The 21037-nt window shown below is 40.4% G+C and overlaps 1 protein-coding gene across 1 annotated transcript; it reads right to left on the bottom strand.

Annotated features, from left to right (window-relative positions):
- Nucleotides 1–259: 259 nt before the first annotated feature.
- On the bottom strand, nucleotides 260–20455 carry LOC308163552 (matrilin-3-like; the record flags this gene model as incomplete). Its single annotated transcript, XM_080537724.1, has 4 exons — nucleotides 260–414; nucleotides 3595–3714; nucleotides 3859–4428; nucleotides 20281–20455. The coding sequence occupies 4 exons, from the start codon at nucleotides 20453–20455 to the stop codon at nucleotides 260–262; spliced, it is 1020 nt and encodes a 339-aa protein (XP_080393850.1).
- Between the last annotated feature and the right edge of the window lie 582 nt (nucleotides 20456–21037).

The following is a 21037-nucleotide window of genomic DNA, read 5'->3' as shown; positions in this document are numbered from 1 at the left end:
TTATAAAGCGTTATGAATCCATAACAACGGTATGCTCTTGACAAAGCATTTAGAAGAACGTATAAACCAGGTCCTATATCTCTATGCTATATATGTATATGTATATATCTGTATGCTATATATGTATATGTATATATCTGTATGCTATATATGTATATGTATATATCTGTATGCTATATATGTATATGTATATATCTCTATGCTATATATGTATATGTATATATCTGACTGCTACACCTGGCGAGGAGGACAAGCAGCGTTATAGATGAGCCGGTGGGAGGTAAAGGAGGTAAAGGAGGTAAAGGATATGTTTGCTGGTGATCTCCTGTATGGTCGACTGAACCTTCTTCTGGAAGGCGATCTGAGCCTCGCACATGCACGCGTCTTCTGTCACCATCCCTGTCACCTCACTTCCTGTTCCTGTCCCATTCCCATTATTATTTCCATTTCCATTTTCTGGTTCTGGTTCTGGTTCTGGTTCATCCTCTGAAAGAGTGAAGAGTCATACAAAGAGGTAAGAGCCACACTTCACATTATTACCCTTTAAACAAGTTACTAGTTCCAAGTACTCCTCTTACCATTTTGGTAACCTGAATGTAATTAGTATTACAAATTAGTATTACACAGTAAAGATAGAAATGTTGCTTGTTATGATACAAGTTGACTAAATAAGAGCATATTAACTTCAACCTTTTAATGTTTTAGTAACAGGAGAAGTTACTGTGTTAGTAATACGTTTAATCAAAATTGCTACCAAATAATGAGAATAAACGGAGGCAACTTGATATTCAATTCACAGTAACAGTGTGCATCAGTGACTGCGGGGTCAGTGGTAAATCAGCAGGTCCATGCAAAGGCTTGACAATCATCTCAAACCTTTGGCATGAAGGAACCATCCGGAATCTCTGAAACTACAACATGTTGGCCCATCTCCACTATGTTACTTAATATGTTTATCATTTGTTTACAAACCTACTCTTGGACTGATCTGAGCAGGAAGACAGATGCACAGGTAACCTTGTGCTTCATGTTTTCTGTTTTTACGTACTGTATAAAATGTGTTGTCATTTCCCAATGGTGAAACCAATATGTACACGTATAGTCTCAATAAAAGATGAGTCTCTTCTTTAACCTCATAGTAAGTGTTTGATTTCAAGTCCAAACTTTTGGAGTATAGAACCAAAAGAAGAAAACAAATGCTTCACTCTCCCATTACTCACGCGGGTACTACGCAGAATGTGAAACAAACCATAGGTGAACACCATGCCATTTGAGTTTCAAAGGCTTCAGCCCTGCAAATGGAGGCAACTCATAACCCAGACTGTAGAGCTCCTTGGTCGTTCTTTGCTTGGGTTTCTGTCCTGTTATGATTGCTCATGTTTCAGCTCCCATGCTGATCTGCTTCCCACAAGATGGGATCGGTATCAGCATATCTGACCTGCTCATATCAAACGAGCTGTACTCTCATCTGTCTGTCTGTACTCTCATCTGTCTGTGTCTGTACTCTCATCTGTCTGTGTCTGTACTCTCATCTGTCTGTCTGTACTCTCAGTACATTTTAGACATGTGAGACACAGTCTGATCATCTGGTCCGCATAACGGCAAGCAATGAAAATATTCAGACTTTTCTTTTGAAACACGGAACTACGTTTCAACGTTGTTGAGAATCACGACACAAACTCGCTAGTCGAGCCAAAATACTGCAACAACGCAACGGATTGGGTGAGTAATCCCCACTGCTACCTAGTTAACTAGAACACTACTTTACATTGTTAGCTAGTTCACTATAACACTACTTTACATTGTTACCTAGTTAACTAGAACACTACTTTACATTGTTACCTAGTTAACTAGAACACTACTTTACATTGCTACCTAGTTAACTAGAACACTACTTTACATTGTTACCTAGTTAACTAGAACACAACTTTACATTGTTACCTAGTTAACTACAACACTACTTTACATTGTTACCTAGTTAACTAGAACACTACTTTACATTGTTACCTAGTTAACTAGAACACTACTTTACATTGTTACCTAGTTAACTAGAACACTACTTTACATTGTTACCTAGTTAACTACAACACTACTTTACATTGTTACCTAGTTAACTAGAACACTACTTTACATTGTTACCTAGTTAACTAGAACACTACTTTACATTGTTACCTAGTTAACTAGAACACTACTTTACATTGTGACCTAGTTAACTACAACACTACTTTACATTGTTACCTAGTTAACTACAACACTACTTTACATTGTTACCTAGTTAACTACAACACTACTTTACATTGTTACCTAGTTAACTAGAACACTACTTTACATTGTTACCTAGTTAACTACAACACTACTTTACATTGTTACCTAGTTAACTACAACACTACTTTACATTGTTACCTAGTTAACTAGAACACAACTTTACATTGTTACCTAGTTAACTAGAACACTACTTTACATTGTTACCTAGTTAACTAGAACACTACTTTACATTGTTACCTAGTTAACTAGAACACTACTTTACATTGTTACCTAGTTAACTAGAACACTACTTTACATTGTTACCTAGTTAACTAGAACACTACTTTACATTGTTACCTAGTTAACTAGAACACTACTTTACATTGTTACCTAGTTAACTAGAACACTACTTTACATTGTGACCTAGTTAACTACAACACTACTTTACATTGTTACCTAGTTAACTAGAACACTACTTTACATTGTTACCTAGTTAACTAGAACACTACTTTACATTGTTACCTAGTTAACTACAACACTACTTTACATTGTTACCTAGTTAACTACAACACTACTTTACATTGTTACCTAGTTAACTAGAACACTACTTTACATTGTTACCTAGTTAACTACAACACTACTTTACATTGTTACCTAGTTAACTACAACACTACTTTACATTGTTACCTAGTTAACTAGAACACAACTTTACATTGTTACCTAGTTAACTAGAACACTACTTTACATTGTTACCTAGTTAACTAGAACACTACTTTACATTGTTACCTAGTTAACTAGAACACTACTTTACATTGTTACCTAGTTAACTAGAACACTACTTTACATTGTTACCTAGTTAACTACAACACTACTTTATATTGTTACCTAGTTAACTACAACACAACTTTACATTGTTACCTAGTTAACTAGAACACTACTTTACATTGTTACCTAGTTAACTAGAACACTACTTTACATTGTTACCTAGTTAACTAGAACACTACTTTACATTGTTAGCAGGCTCACAAAACAAGCTGTGTTAGCTGACTAGCGATGTGTCATTGATTTTTAACAGAGTGGAAATGTATTCACATTTTTCGACAGAAAAGTCAGATCATTAGATCGGATCCCAACATGCGGACCAAATGCTCAGACCGTGTCACATTTAGATTAGAACGTGTCACATTTACCAGACGCCTTTATCCGAAGTGACTTACAACAAGATCATTTGTCTAAAGTAAGTGAATGAACAATACATCATCATCATAAGAACAACAAACCCAGAAACAAACCTAGGACCAGGGCTGTTGGCAGTCACAAGGCTAGAAGAAGGAAGAGTTTTTTTCTTACGTGAGCATGTTTTCTTGTCGGCATTCAGTACATAGCCCTCTCGACACTTGCAGTAGTACAAGGTATTATTGTTGACACATATGTGCTGGCAGTCGTGTCCAAGAGAACAGGCATCCAAACCTGTAAACAAACACTCACAGTTGATTGGCTTAGTATGGTAAAATAATCAACATGAGATTCAACGTATTGTTTTGATAATTGTTAATAAAAGATTAAAATGAATCCATCATCAGTTAGTATCCATGATGATGGTCCCATTCTCACCACACAGGGTTTCCCTGAACTTGGAGGTGAGCTTCTCGATGACGCCATACGTCTCCACGTAGAAGACGTGGTCGTCCAGCGGGAGGCTGGCCATGAGGCGGAGGGACAGCATGTCGGCCCGGTCCACGCCCACGGCGTACATCTCAATCCCCGAGGCGCGGGCCGCAGCAGCCACCGCCTCCACTTGGTCTTGGGGCCGCCCGTCCGTAACAATGATGCCCACTTTGGCGATATTCCTGGAGCTGGGCCGAGCCCCAGACTCCTCAGTGAAGGCCTCCCCCATGGCAGTCTTGATAGCCAGGCCTGTCATCGTACCAGCGGAGAGGGGGTCAATGCGGCTCAGTGCCTGCTTCAGGCTGGGTTTGTCAAAGTAGGTCTTCAGCAGGAACTCGATCTTCACCGTGCTGGCGTAGTTGACCACGGCGACTCGCGTGGCGTCGGAGCCGATCTCTAACGTGTCGACCATGTCCGCCAGGAAGATCTTCACCTTCTCAAACTCGGCTGGTCTCACGCTGCGGGAGCTGTCGATGATGAACACCAGGTCTAGCGGTCGGCTTTTACAGTTCTGCCCTGTGTGCAAAAACATGGAGTAATGTTTAACCAGCATAGTTTAAACTACACACACTGGAGTATAGATACATCCCAGTGGACATTTTACACAGGATAACACCTTGGCCAATGTGTGCAGACCATGTCAGTACACCTAAAACTATTCAATAAGCTTGCAATTAACTAAAGATTAAAATGTAAGCATGTAGTTTCACACGTTGCTGACCTCGCTGGCCACACTGAAAATGAACAAATGACACTTGAAAGATAAGTTACAAGTACTAATGTTATGTATTAACATTCAATATGCAGGACCGCTGCAACAAGAACATTGAACATCCACCTGCCAAACCCTCACGTCTTTCAAGAACATCCTGCAGAGTGTAACACAACTGAAGTCACCAGGTCATCTAAATTATCTAGGAAAACAGGAAAGAGGAGAAAAAAGGAAAGCAATACAGATACATTGAGAGTTTTTCCTCATTTTTTCCAGGGATTCGGGGGGGGGGGGGGTAGTATTCATATTTTTGAGTGGGTGTGTCCCTTTCGGTACTCCCGCCCCACTTCCTCATAAACAGCCATCATCAAAGGGGGAAAATGTGACATGGAAATAGGTCAAAACGTGCAACTATCATGCACAAATCAGCCTAACGTTAGATAGATAACTTTACATTAAATATGTCTACCATCATCCGCTGTCAAACGCCACACACGACATGAATCGCGCTCCGATGACATGGTGTATTTCTATATGGGGAGGTTGTGGTGATGACATGATGTATTTATATAGGGAGGTTGTGGTGATGACATGGTGTATTTCTATATGGGGAGGTTGTGGTGATGACATGGTGTATTTCTATGGGGAGGTTGCGGTGATGACATGGTGTATTTATATGGGGAGGTTGTGGTGATGACATGATGTATTTCTATGGGGAGGTTGTGGTGATGACATGGTGTATTTCTATGGGGAGGTTGTGGTGATGACATGGTGTATTTCTATATGGGGAGGTTGTGGTGATGACATGGTGTATTTCTATATGAGGAGGTTGTGGTGATGACATGGTGTATTTCTATGGGGAGGTTGTGGTGATGACATGATGTATTTCTATGTGAGGAGGTTGTGGTGATGACATGGTGTATTTCTATATGAGGAGGTTGTGGTGATGACATGGTGTATTTCTATATGGGGAGGTTGTGGTGATGACATGGTGTATTTCTATGGGGAGGTTGTGGTGATGACATGGTGTATTTCTATATGAGGAGGTTGTGGTGATGACATGGTGTATTTCTATGGGGAGGTTGTGGTGATGACATGGTGTATTTCTATATGAGGAGGTTGTGGTGATGACATGGTGTATTTCTATGGGGAGGTTGTGGTGATGACATGGTGTATTTCTATGAGGAGGTTGTGGTGATGACATGGTGTATTTCTATGGGGAGGCTGTGGTGATGACATGGTGTTTTTCGCCGGGGCGCTCATACAATCTCTGCGTTTGTTGCAGAGGAACAGGGTGACCCTGGGTGTCACCCTGTGACAAACGCGCAGATATGAGTGCTTCGGTGTCTTGCTTTGGTAGTCTAATGGAAGTGCCCAGGTAATAGTTTTGCTATTATTGTCCTCTACTGTGCTGAGCACCAAAACCCTTGGATCTTACACTTGGCTGAAGCGCGCTGGTTCTGTGTTGGGACTTGTAAGCATGGGCACAGCAGATCAGACACATTGAAATGACATTAAACTAAGATAATAAGATGGTTATCATCATTTTTCAAATCTTTATTAAAAAGTAATTAAGTAAAGTAAAAGTAATGCAAGTAATTTGTGGTTGTCTTCCGCATTGCCTAGAGCGAATTTCTGTAGATGATTCGCAATGCATCCTGGGAGGTAGGGCCATGGCTCCGAACCGAACGTGGTCCTGAAAAATCTCCAAACGGAGCCGTGGATAGCCCTCCCCCTTCCCCCTAGCCCTCCCCCTTCCCCCTAGCCCTCCATGAAAACATGAATTGTGACACCCCTACCCTAAACACCCCTACCCTACACACCTACCCTACACACCCCTACCCTAAACACCTCTACCATAAACATCCTAAACACCCCTACCCTAAACGTGAACGTGCAAAAGGGAGCCGTAGGGGTGAAATGGGATTGGCCCTTGATTGGCGTTGTTGACAAGTTTGATCTCTGAATATCTAAACGGTAGTTTTGGTGCATAATGGAACAAACAAAGCTATTCAATGTGTCCTATACAGACTCCAGTTCTGACCCCATAACTAAATAACAAATGCAAACATCTGGGTCGATGGTAAACGTGGCAGATACAGCTTATCCCAAAATTTCGTTGTTTGGTACCTGTACTGTAACAATGACAAATAAAGTCTATCTATCTATCTATCTAAACACGAATGTAAGTGTCAAAATAGTGAACCATCCCTAGTGGACAGTTATGCAATGCGTTACAATGTGTTCATAAAGCATTGTTAGCATGAATGGCATCATCAAGTCTTATATAATGATCTAAAGCTCCCGAGGGGTTATCTGTACTTTCTGTTGAAAGAAAGGTGTCATAACCAGACATAACATATTATATAACAGTATGGCACTAACAACACTTATGGCGCTTCTCCACTACCGTCCCGTACCGTACCAGAACTTGTGCACCGATTTGTTTTGCTTTCTCCACCAACTGGGCCGTACCGGGCTGTAGTACCGTACTGATGTTAGCTGCCCTTCCTGACTCGGAGCTAAAGGTACTATCTGTGCTACGATGTGACGCTGCAGACCGTTGATTGGTTTGATTGATAAGTGACGCGTCACACAGCTGTTGTTTACATTGTCCGAGAGCCTTGAGACCGAAAGCACAGATTTGAGTGTGCAGATGCTGCTTTTTTGCACTCTATTTGATACGCTTCAGCTGCAGCACGCAGCTAAGTCTGATCATGGATCAGCGGTGGTATTTTCACTATACTGGGAATTAACATGGTGAAATGCTGCAGTTACACATGGAGACGCTCTGCAGTTACACATGGAGACGCTCTGCAGTTACACATGGAGACGCTCTACAGTTACACATGGAGACGCTCTGCAGTTACACATGGAGACGCTCTGCAGTTACACATGGAGACGCTCTGCAGTTACACATGGAGACGCTCTGCAGTTACACATGGAGACGCTCTGCAGTTACACATGGAGACGCTCTGCAGTTACACATGGAGACGCTCTGCAGTTACACATGGAGATGCTCTGCAGTTACACATGGAGACGCTCTGCAGTTACACATGGGGCTCTGAGCTCTGAGCACACTGAAAGTCCGAACGACCAGAGACCACCCAGGTGCGCTCGGGCGCTCTCAGAGCGTATTACGAACGCACCCTATGGATCGGTATCTGTCTATTCTTATGTCACACGAAATGTGGGAGAATGATGATAGATATGTTTAGGAGTTTCGAGGTGATGCCGATTCATCTTGTAATGGTGGGGGCAGTTATTAGATAGGTAGGGTTAGGGTTATCATTAAACATGTCATAATATGATTCACAGAGGAGCGCGCACCTCAGCGCACCTTTTGGCCAATTGATGTTTTGAAATAATCCTTGGAAATTATTTAAATAAACACAGCAATCTCGGGTAAGTTTTTCGTGGACTGCCTTCAAATAAACGCAAAACTACAAGAAGCAAGAGTGAAAATGTATCAAATAAGCACTACATGTTGTTACCTTTTCAGTCGTTTGAATAATTGTCACGTATTCAGACAAGGGGGGGCGTCAACTATTGTAACGTCCCGACTTGGACAGCGGTGAAATAATAACAGATAGCTTCTCTTATAATCCGTGCGTTTAATTGCAAACTGTCACATACAAAACGTTCTCAGTTCACCGGAGCTCTCCTCTCATCTACGGTCACAACAACACCCGTGACCTCCACCAATCACAGGAATGCATTGGCACACAACACAGCGCACAGTGCGAACATTGAATTTATGAACTCAAGTAATAATTGCAACATTAATGAACAGATTATTACAGGGTTGCTACAATATCATTCACCTACGACACTTGTGAATTACTTAGATTGAATGTGTCAATGTGTCAATATTTAGTGTATTAACATTACATATCTGACACATTGGAATTCATTCCTGATTAGATCAGATTTGATTGATGTCAAAGTAAGTATGATCTCAACTATTCGTAAACGTTGTGGATTTGAAACGTTATTGGATTAGCATCATGTGTATAGGTCATAAGGCGACACATGAACTCTTTGAATTATAATATAAATATACAGCCATAGATCTTCAGTTGTTGGTTGGACGCAGGTGGAATAAAGGGGCAACACGTAGATAATCGTGAGCTTAGAATGATAAGGCTCTATCTCCGTTTAGAATGATAAGGTTATATCTCTAACTCCAAAATGTCAACATTTTTAAAATAACACCACACAGGCATTACTTAATTAATTAATTTTGACAAAAATGGAGATAGAACCTTATAAATCACCACTGCACCTCTCACTGAGACCCTGAGAATCTGTCAGTCTACTCTATACTCCTGCAAGCCTGTCAAGTGACTTCATCTCACACCCATCAGCTGAAACTTCATCTCACACCCATCAGCTGAGACTTCATCTCACACCCATCAGCTGAGACTTCATCTCACACCCATCAGCTGAGACTTCATCTCACACCCATCAGCTGAGACTTCATCTCACACCCATCAGCTGAGACTTCATCTCACACCCATCAGCTGAAACTTCATCTCACACCCATCAGCTGAGACTTCATCTCACACCCATCAGCTGAGACTTCATCTCACACCCATCAGCTGAGACTTCATCTCACACCCATCAGCTGAGACTTCATCTCACACCCATCAGCTGAAACGGATCATAGAGTCAATCAGCGAGGATATGATTCATTTCAACCATGCATGTCTAGTCGCGTCTGAAGCTTCAGCAGTGACAAGCCTCTCTCTTCTCTGCTTCGATCGTTATGAAAACATGACGATCACAGTTTAGTTTCTTGGAGTCCATTACGATTCCATAACGTTTGAAATATTTTTGTGGAAACACAAATAGGCCTACATGATTATAAAATTCCTAAAAGTGGGTCGCTCGAGACCGCTTAGACTTTGAATAGGTAAAGAGATTCCAACACATTGCCACATAGTTTGTCAACACTATGTAATAGGCTCGTCTTTGTTCTACAATTAACAACTGCTCTTGGATTACATTAATTACCCGGTTGATAAATTCCTTACAATAGGGTAGATTTCTCTAAGGCCAGTTATGCCCGCGCCTGCTGAAACCAAGTCTCTTATTTATCCACACGCTGCATCCCGGGCTCATTGAAAATGTGATCAAATATATATATATATATCTATAGCCTATTTATATTCATATTTAAAAATCTAATAATGTACGAGTAGTCACTTCAAGCAAGTCCTAGGCTACAACCACTGCAACACACCTCAGCGACACACACTATGTTTGATTGGAAATTCATTTGAGGATCGTGTTATCTGTTTAAGCTGCGATGCACGAATGAATGGAACTAACTTCATCTCTTTGGTCAGATTAACCTGAGCGCACACCACCTTCACGCATCGGCTACAATAAAAGAAAGAGTAATACAAATAAAATAAAAAGATCAATGGGCTACCTGTTTCAGTACGCATAATGAAGATCATTTCACAAAGTAGAAGTGATTACATAATAACCTTTAGTTCTCGGGCTTGGACCTTTCCATTCATTAGTCTACTTGAGCTATATACCCCCAACCCTAACCCCTGGTACATCCTTCACACACCCTAACCCCAACCCTAACCCCTGGTACATCCTTCACACACCAACCCTAACCCCTGGTCCATCCTTCACACACCAACCCTAACCCCTGGTCCATCCTTCACACACCAACCCTAACCCCTGGTACATCCTTCACACACCAAAAGGAAAAGAGAGATAAGCGCAATTAGATATTTCGGTTAAGTAGCCCAACAACGTGTGTCATTTCGAGCACAAGAACTGTCACTGAACAAACTGCCATTGAAACGCATGATAGATGAAAATAAATACCAGAAAGGCTTAAGAGCACAATGTTGATTATTTATATGCCTATATTCTTCCTCTTAGTATTCACTAAACAAATGACTTTATTTATGATTATTTTACAGACAGAGATGTGTTTTAAAGTCACGTTCCAATGATATCCACCAGATGACAGTAGGCATAGGCATATCTATGATAACCCTAACCCTAGGCATAGGCATATCTATGATAACCCTAACCTTAACCCTAACCCTAGGCATAGCTATGATAACCCTAACCCTAACCCTAGGCATATCTATGATAACCCTAACCTTAACCCTAACCCTAACCCTAGGCATATCTATGATAACCCTAACCTTAACCCTAACCCTAGGCATATCTATGATAACCCTAACCCTAGGTATAGGCATATCTATGATAACCCTAACCTTAACCCTAACCCTAACCCTAGGCATATCTATGATAACCCTAACCTTAACCCTAACCCTAGGCATAGGCATATCTATGATAACCCTAATCCTAGGCATAGGCATATCTATGATAACCCTAACCCTAGGCATATCTATGATAACCCTAACCCTAGGCATAGCTATGATAACCCTAACCCTAGGCATAGGCATATCTGATCTGTCTCTCCGGTTGCCAACCCTTCACCGGACCACCTGGGTGTATTAATAATAATAATAATTAACCTTTTGGCTTTTAAGCACAACTGAGGCAGTTGCGTCGTTTGATCAAGTTTGAGTTGAGAGACAAGGCTTAAGCCTAGTCCTGGACTAAATCACACTTTCAATGTAAAATCTCCATTGAAGATGTTTTTTAGTCTAGGATTAGGCTTAAGCCTTGTCTGTGAAACCGGCCCTTAATGTTAATATATAACTCCCAGACGTTTGAACTCTTAATTACGACAACAATGCATAGCCTAATATATGCCATATTTGAATATAGAAATGAGTTGAATCACGCAATTAAAACGGGTACCGCTCTCACCACACGAGCGTTCGTGTCCAATATTTATGATAAAATAATATGTAGCCTATTATTAATTATACTTTATATTATTGAATCTATTAATTATGATTATAGTTAAACATATTTCGTGACGTTAGAATTATAAGGTTCTATCTCCATTTTTGTCAAAATTGAGTTTTTTACATAATCTGATCCATTAGGTGTTTATTAATGCCTGTGTGGTGTTCTTTTTAAAATGTTGACATTTTTAAGTTAGTAATTAATAAAATACAAAGATTCCATCTCACAAAACATAATGGAATGTAAAAACTTTGACGCTCAATATCTCTTAACTGCCCTAAACGGAGATAGAACCTTATCATTCTAAACGGAGATAGAACCTTCTCATTCTAAACGGAGATAGAACCTTATCATTCTAAGCGGAGATAGAACCTTATCATTCTAAGCTCACGATTTCATACGGCACAAAACATTTACCAACCTCCCAGATCAAGAGTTCTTCGTGACAACTGAGGTGGTCGGACACTCCGTGCTGGTTGTTGCTGTTGGACATTTCGCAGGTACTGAGGCTGGTGTCCAGACGGGTCTGTCCCCTGCAGCCCGGTGGTCCCCTGCAGCCCAGCGGAGAGGACGGTGATGCAACAGAGGAGACCCCCAAGTAACGATGTCATCCCGAGGCCGTTAGAAGCTGCTCCGTGTCTAAGGCACTTGTGAAACGTCAGCGCAGCGCGATCTCTCAGGCCATTATTTAAGCATCAGGGGCCAAAACACGTGGGGGGAAAGTTGTCCAATCCTAAACGAGACGTGCAGAGATATTATGATGAGCCCAATAGCATAACTATGAATGAATGAATGAATGAATGAAAGCTTTATTTCGAACATGTGAAAAAAGAAATAGTTATAACAACAAAAAACAAAACAAAAACAAGAAAAAACAAAACAAAAACAAGAAAAAACAAAACAAAACAAAAAACACTATTTACTTCACATGTCCGAAAAGGAGTAGGAAGGAGCATAAGCTTATTTAATCCTACCCCTTCTCCAATACTCAGAGATTAATAATTAATAATCTGCAGTTTCAATATTAATATAATATGTTTTAAATTAAATCATTAATTTAATTAAGTTAATTATGGTCTGATACCGTCTAAATGAGGAGTGCATTCATGTCTTTCCTCTCTCATTGGCTCCCATACTTCAACCAAGAGTGTTGGAAACACGAATCATCTTAATCAGGGTTAGGGTTAGAAAACAGATTGTGTTAAGTGTCATTTGTTTGATGCTGAAAGACAAGCCCCAGGGTGGGATCCCTCAAGCCCCAGGGTGGGATCCAAGCCCCAAGCCCCAGGGTGGGATCCAAGCCCCAGGGTGGGATCCCTCAAGCCCCAGGGTGGGATCCAAGCCCCAGGGTGGGATCCTAACTCAGACCAGCCCCAGGGTGGGATCCTAACCCAGACCAGCCCCAGGGTGGGGTCCTAAGTAACTCCACGTATTTCTGCAGATTCCGCCTATACTTGTAGAAACAATAATAACCCTTTCATTGAGACAACCAGTCTGCTTTTGATTTGTCTATCCAACTTATGTATATTAGATGTCAAGTTGAGCAAACTAATTGTATGTTTTGTATCAAAATGATAAAGTATGTCTGTCAAATCAGATCACGTTTTAAATCGCAAAGTAAGCACGATTTCTGTGTTTGGTAAAATGTAGCCTTAATCAAAGAAAACAATTACATACAATAGGTTGTAGATGTCATATAAAGTGGAGAAAGCACAACATAATATGCATCAGATGTTTTCTTTAGCATCTTCTTAGACAATAACAATTCAGCAGGTGTGATAAAAGTCTCTGTAGCGCTTAAATAAATACAGTTGAATAAAATGCGCCCTGTTATGAGGAGCTATCAACGTTGGACCCAGGTGCAGATGCAGAGACGAGATGCAGGAGTAGGATTCAAAAATCAAGCCACTCTTTATTTGAGCAATGCGGGGTAATGAACCGTAGCCTACAGTAAACGATGAAACAAAAGAGGAGAAGGCTTGGTCTCCGATAAATGCTTAAATAAGAAAAGAAGACAATAAACAACAAAACAAAAGGGGAGAGGGCTTAAACTTCCAAAAACGCCGTCAATAGAATAAGGCAAGGCAATGCACTTACTATAGTCCTTCAATACTTATATTTCTATGCAGGTGAGGAACGATAAGGCTTTCGAAAGACACGCACACACACACACACACACACACACACACACACACACACACACACACACACACACACACACACACACACACGCGCACACACAACTCACGTAACGTAAAGTGAACAACCGACAAAGAGGGAAGACACAGAGGGATATAAATAGCCTAAGCCAACGCATACACACCAGGTAACAGTCACAGAAATTAGGACAGACAAAAACACATTGGCTGTGTTCGGAATAGCGTACTAGCATCCTGCATACTAGCATACTCAATGAGTATATACTGCATACTGCATACTAGCATACTCAATGAGTATATACTGCATACTGCATACTAGCATACTCAATGAGTATATACTAGCATACTGCATACTAGCATACTCAATGAGTATATACTGCATACTGCATACTAGCATACTCAATGAGTATATACTAGCATACTGCATACTAGCATACTCAATGAGTATATACTGCATACTGCATACTAGCATACTCAATGAGTATATACTGCATACTGCATAATAGCATACTCAATGAGTATATACTGCATACTGCATACTAGCATACTCTATGAGTATATACTGCATACTGCATACTAGCATACTCAATGAGTATATACTGCATACTAGCATACTCAATGAGTATATACTGCATACTGTATACTAGCATACTCTATGAGTATATACGGCATACTGCATACTAGCATACTCAATGAGTATATACTGCATACTGCACACTAGCATACTCAATGAGTATATACTGCATACTGCATACTAGCATACTCTATGAGTATATACTGCATACTGCATAATAGCATACTCAATGAGTATATACTGCATACTGCATACTAGCATACTCTATGAGTATATACTGCATACTGCATACTAGCATACTCAATGAGTATATACTGCATACTAGCATACTCAATGAGTATATACTGCATACTGTATACTAGCATACTCTATGAGTATATACGGCATACTGCATACTAGCATACTCAATGAGTATATACTGCATACTGCACACTAGCATACTCAATGAGTATATACTGCATACTGCATACTAGCATACTCAATGAGTATATACTGCATACTGCCTACTAGCATACTCAATGAGTATATACTGCATACTGCCTACTAGCATACTCAATGAGTATATACTGCATACTAGCATACTCAATGAGTATATACTGCATACTGTATTTTTATTATATTTTTACCTGTATGTTACCTCTATAATACCTGTATGATACCTGTATGATACCTCTTGCCTGTACATACTGTAGTTTAACATGTACATACTGTAGTTTAACATGAACATACTGTAGTTTAACATGTACATACTGTAGTTTAACATGTACATACTGTAGTTTAACATGTATATACTGTAGTTTAACATGAACATACTGTAGTTTAACATGAACATACTGTAGTTTAACATGAACATACTGTAGTTTAACATGTACATACTGTAGTTTAACATGAACATACTGTAGTTTAACATGAACATACTGTAGTTTAACATGTACATACTGTAGTTTAACATGTACATACTGTAGTTTAACATGTATATACTGTAGTTTAACATGTACATACTGTAGTTTAACATGTACATACTGTAGTTTAACATGAACATACTGTAGTTTAACATGTACATACTGTAGTTTAACATGAACATACTGTAGTTTAACATGAACATACTGTAGTTTAACATGTACATACTGTAGTTTAACATGAACATACTGTAGTTTAACATGTACATACTGTAGTTTAACATGTAGATACTGTAGTTTAACATGAACATACTGTAGTTTAACATGAACATACTGTAGTTTAACATGTACATACTGTAGTTTAACATGAACATACTGTAGTTTAACATGAACATACTGTAGTTTAACATGTACATACTGTAGTTTAACATGTACATACTGTAGTTTAACATGTATATACTGTAGTTTAACATGAACATACTGTAGTTTAACATGTATATACTGTAGTTTAACATGAACATACTGTAGTTTAACATGTATATACTGTAGTTTAACATGTACATACTGTAGTTTAACATGTACATACTGTAGTTTAACATGTATATACTGTGGTTTAACATGTACATACTGTAGTTTAACATGAACATACTGTAGTTTAACATGAACATACTGTAGTTTAACATGAATATACTGTAGTTTAACATGAACATACTGTAGTTTAACATGTACATACTGTAGTTTAACATGTACATACTGTAGTTTAACATGAACATACTGTAGTTTAACATGTACATACTGTAGTTTAACATGAACATACTGTAGTTTAACATGAACATACTGTAGTTTAACATGTACATACTGTAGTTTAACATGTACATACTGTAGTTTAACATGTACATACTGTAGTTTAACATGTACATACTGTAGTTTAACATGAACATACTGTAGTTTAACATGTATATACTGTAGTTTAACATGAACATACTGTAGTTTAACATGAATATACTGTAGTTTAACATGAACATACTGTAGTTAAACATGTACATACTGTAGTTTAACATGTACATACTGTAGTTTAACATGAACATACTGTAGTTTAACATGTACATACTGTAGTTTAACATGTACATACTGTAGTTTAACATGTACATACTGTAGTTTAACATGTACATACTGTAGTTTAACATGAACATACTGTAGTTTAACATGAACATACTGTAGTTTAACATGAACATACTGTAGTTTAACATGAACATACTGTAGTTTAACATGTACATACTGTAGTTTAACATGAACATACTGTAGTTTAACATGAACATACTGTAGTTTAACATGTACATACTGTAGTTTAACATGAACATACTGTAGTTTAACATGAACATACTGTACTTTAACATGTACATACTGTAGTTTAACATGAACATACTGTAGTTTAACATGTACATACTGTAGTTTAACATGTACATACTGTAGTTTAACATGAACATACTGCAGTTTAACATGAACATACTGTAGTTTAACATGTACATACTGTAGTTTAACATGTGTATATACTGTAGTTTAACATGAACATACTGTAGTTTCACATGTACATACTGTAGTTTAACATGTACATACTGTAGTTTAACATGTACATACTGTAGTTTAACATGAACATACTGTAGTTTAACATGTACATACTGTAGTTTAACATGTACATACTGTAGTTTAACATGAACATACTGTAGTTTAACATGAACATACTGTAGTTTAACATGAACATACTGTAGTTTAACATGTACATACTGTAGTGTAACATGTACATACTGTAGTTTAACATGCACATACTGTAGTTTAACATGTACATACTGTAGTTTAACATGCACATACTGTAGTTTAACATGTACATACTGTAGTTTAACATGTACATACTGTAGTTTAACATGAACATACTGTAGTTTAACATGTACATACTGTAGTTTAACATGCACATACTGTAGTTTAACATGTACATACTGTAGTTTAACATGTACATACTGTAGTTTAACATGAACATACTGTAGTTTAACATGAACATACTGTAGTTTAACATGCACATACTGTAGTTTAACATGTACATACTGTAGTTTAACATGTACATACTGTAGTTTAACATGAACATACTGTAGTTTAACATGTACATACTGTAGTTTAACATGTACATACTGTAGTTTAACATTTAGTTAACATATAGTTTAAAAAACAATGAAAACTAACTTGCCTTCCTCATAGCTGGTGTTGCACTTTTTGGCTGAAATAACCTCAATTAAATCTCTGACACAGTTTTTTCCCATTCCTCCATGCAGAATTATTCCAGATGTGTTGGTGTTTGAGGGGTGTGTTGCAGCACAGCCCGTTTCAAATCACCCCACAGCATCTCAATAGGATTAGGATCCGGGCTTTCACTTGGCATTTCCAGAACTCTCCATTTCTTCCTTTTGAGCCGTTCGTTGGTGGATTTACTGGAATGTTTTGGGTCATTGTCATGTTGCATGGTCCACATCTGCTTTAGCTTCAATTTTGCATGGTCTCACATTTTCCTCAAGCACCAGGACAGATAAACCAGGTGTGTGTAGGAGCAGGACAGATAAACCAGGTGTGTGTAGGAGCAGGAAGTTTAAGTTAATCTCTATGATACCTGTATGATACCTGTATGATACCTGTATGACACCTGTATGACACCTGTATGACACCTGTATGACACCTGTATGACACCTGTATGATACCTCTATGACACCTGTATGATACCTGTATGACACCTGTATGATACCTCTATGACACCTGTATGATACCTGCATGACACCTGTATGACACCTCTATGACACCTGTATGATACCTGTATGATACCTGTATGATACCTCTATGACACCTCTATGACACCTCTATGACACCTGTATGACACCTGTATGATACCTCTATGACACCTGTATGATACTGTATGATACCTGTATGATACCTGTATGACACCTGTATGATACCTGTATGATACCTGCTGATAACTGCACACAGGAAGGGCTGTTCTCTTGGTGCGTTCACCCTCTGACCAAAGACCAAGACAACCAATATTAGGGTGCCATTAGGGAAGGCTACTGTCGTACTCTGTATCAACTCTACTGATATAAGCAGGGGTGCACATAACTTTTTGGGGCCAGTGCTCAGAGGAGCACCTAGGGATGCTGCTTGGTGCTCCCCGAGCTCGCGAGTCATGACCCGTCCCACAGGATGGATAAAAAAGGGATACATGAATATATTATTAGCAAAACGACATTTATTCATAAATAAAGATGAACGACCAAATGATTGTGTGCAAAACAAAAGAAACAAATGCAAAATCAAATGACTGCTCTTTAAGAATGAAAGTCTGTTCGACTCCTTTAAACACAATGAAATCAACTGACATCTCTTTAAGCACCAGTTATGTGCACCCCTGGATATAAGACACCTTTAACACACATTTCACCAACAGGCTAAGACAAAATATATGCACAGCCAAATGTTTTGTTTGGGCAACTGGCTATAAACCTAGCTAGGTTACACAACTTGTTTTTTCATATTGATATAGAGCTGTAGAAAATGATGCTGAATAACAGACTTCACTCACAAAATATTATTCCCAAATTCATTAGCCTAACCAGTCCAAGTTAAAGCCACTGCCTAACCACCACGCCAGTCGTAATTCACCATAATTCCTCCATAATAGTTTCGTACAAATTGTCCAATTTTGTTAGTGGATGACAATAAATTCCCATAACTGAACTTTATATCACAGGTGGATGTGTGATATTAAAAGGCTACAATGTTGAGTAACGTAGCCTGCTGCTGCTACAAACTGTGAAAACACAAGAAAGGATCTGAACATCAAAACAAGACAGGCCGTAGGTTTCCTCTCTGAATGATGTGGCCGTTTAGGCACTGCTGTATCTTGTGTGAATATGCTGCCCTCTTGTGGTTGAGTTTGTGAACTACATCTCACATGATGTATGTAGTGATATACAAAGACTACACGGCTGCTTTGGACTATTGTCATTACTCCACCTGACTTGAGGCTCCACACAGTCTCACAAGTCAATGCGTATTTATTACAATAAATTCAAGGCCCTGGCGATTATTGTTTCAGTATGTCTTTTATTAAACTGCGGTTCCTTCCGCTCACGCCCACATACAACATCCGGGTCGTACATGTAACATTATCAGGTCACCCCTAGGTGTCCCTGTAACACAGGCTACTGCCTATATGTAACATCTCCTTTCCTTTAGCTGTTTGCAAATTACATGCTTGCATCTCCGTCTGCAATTCCATTGACAATAACAATCCCAAACATTAACAATAGCATTACAACATTGCATTATTTCCCTTTTTTTTTTCAATTTTTTTTTTCAAAGTCATAAGTCCAGTCGTTGTGGCGGCCGTGACAGGCGACCACTCCGTGAGTAGACACCCTGGCCTGCCGTGGGCCTTGGTGTACGAGGATGTACCTCGCCGCCTGTCTCCCCCCGACTTGAGACAATCCGTGTCTCGGCTGAGGCAGTCTCCCCAGCGACCTGGGTCTGGTCAGGACTGCTCCGCTCAGGCCGTAGAATGTCTGTCTTGAGCTGAGCGCTCTGCAACACGCAGATCCACTCGGTTGCGTCTGTACAGTGTGCCGTCCACATCCACCACGAACGAGCGGGGAGCGACTCTCTGGAGGCACTGGCCTCGTCGCCACCGCCCTGTGCGATCACCTGGCAGAGGCCTCATCCTAATGTGATCTCCAACATCCAGCTCTGGAAGGTCTCTGGCAGACGTGTCATAGAATGACTTGGCGACCCGCCGTTTCCACCGCAGCTTCTCTGCCACTCCGTCCACCACACGTGGTAGAAGCAGGCTGTCCGCGACGGGCAGTGAAGTTTTGAGCCTGCGTGCCATTAAGCGCTGGGCCGGGCTGCTGCGCCAGTGAAGGATGGCCATCCACGCATCCGTGCCATCCAATTTCGCCCGCTTGCAGAGTGACTTGACAATCTTAACGGCCGACTCAGCCTTGCCGTTGGATCGAGGATGTCGGGGTGAGGATGTGACATGGGCAAACCCCCAGCTCGCTGCAAACTTCCTGAACCGTTCGCATGCAAACTGTGGGCCGTTGTCCGAGACCACCCTCTCTGGCTGCCCATAACGTGCAAACTGAGCTTTGCAGCGCATGATGAGCGTGTCAGCAGACATATCTGGCAGCTGGTCGATTTCCCAGAAATCCGAATACTGGCCCACAATGATGAGAAAGTCTTTGCCCGCATATGAGTAGACGTCCATACTCACTGCCTGCCACGGGCGCACCGGTATGTCATGCGCCATCATCGGTTCCTTCTGTAACACGCCTCCCCACCAATGTGGCTAGCGTGTATGCGTTTGAGCAGCTCAGATCTCATGGCTTTTGGTATGACGACGCACTGTCCCCTGTACAACGCTCCGTCTTGAACATTCAGCTCGTCTCTGAAGGGCCAGTATTCCCGCACTGCCAGCGGAGTGTCCTCTTTAAAGTCTGGCCAGCCACTGAGGATCACAGATGCCAGCTCCTGAAGCACATCATCCCTCTCACACAGCATGCTGCACGTACGGGGTGTCAGACCCACGGCACGGGGGCTTGGCCCTGCTCAGAGTGTCGCTGACATACATCTCGGGGCCCGGCTTGTACACAACATCCAGATTGTAGCTTTGCAGCTGCAGCAACATGCCTTGTAGACGTTTCGGTGCGCTCAGGAGGGGCTTCTTGAATATTGTGATAAGCGGCTTGTGGTCTGTTTCTGCAGTGATAGCCTCCCTGCCATACAGGTACTGGTGGAATCTCTGGCAGGCAAAGACTATGCTCAAACACTCCTTCCCAATCTGAGCGTAGTTTTGCTCTGTCGGCGTTAGTGCCCTCGATGCAAAAGCCAC

The sequence above is a fragment of the Nansenia antarctica genome (genome assembly GCF_963989245.1).
Source record: "Nansenia antarctica genome assembly, chromosome: 8".
In the NCBI taxonomy this organism is placed as follows: domain Eukaryota; kingdom Metazoa; phylum Chordata; class Actinopteri; order Argentiniformes; family Microstomatidae; genus Nansenia; species Nansenia antarctica.
This window is presented reverse-complemented; position numbering and strand designations above follow the sequence as displayed.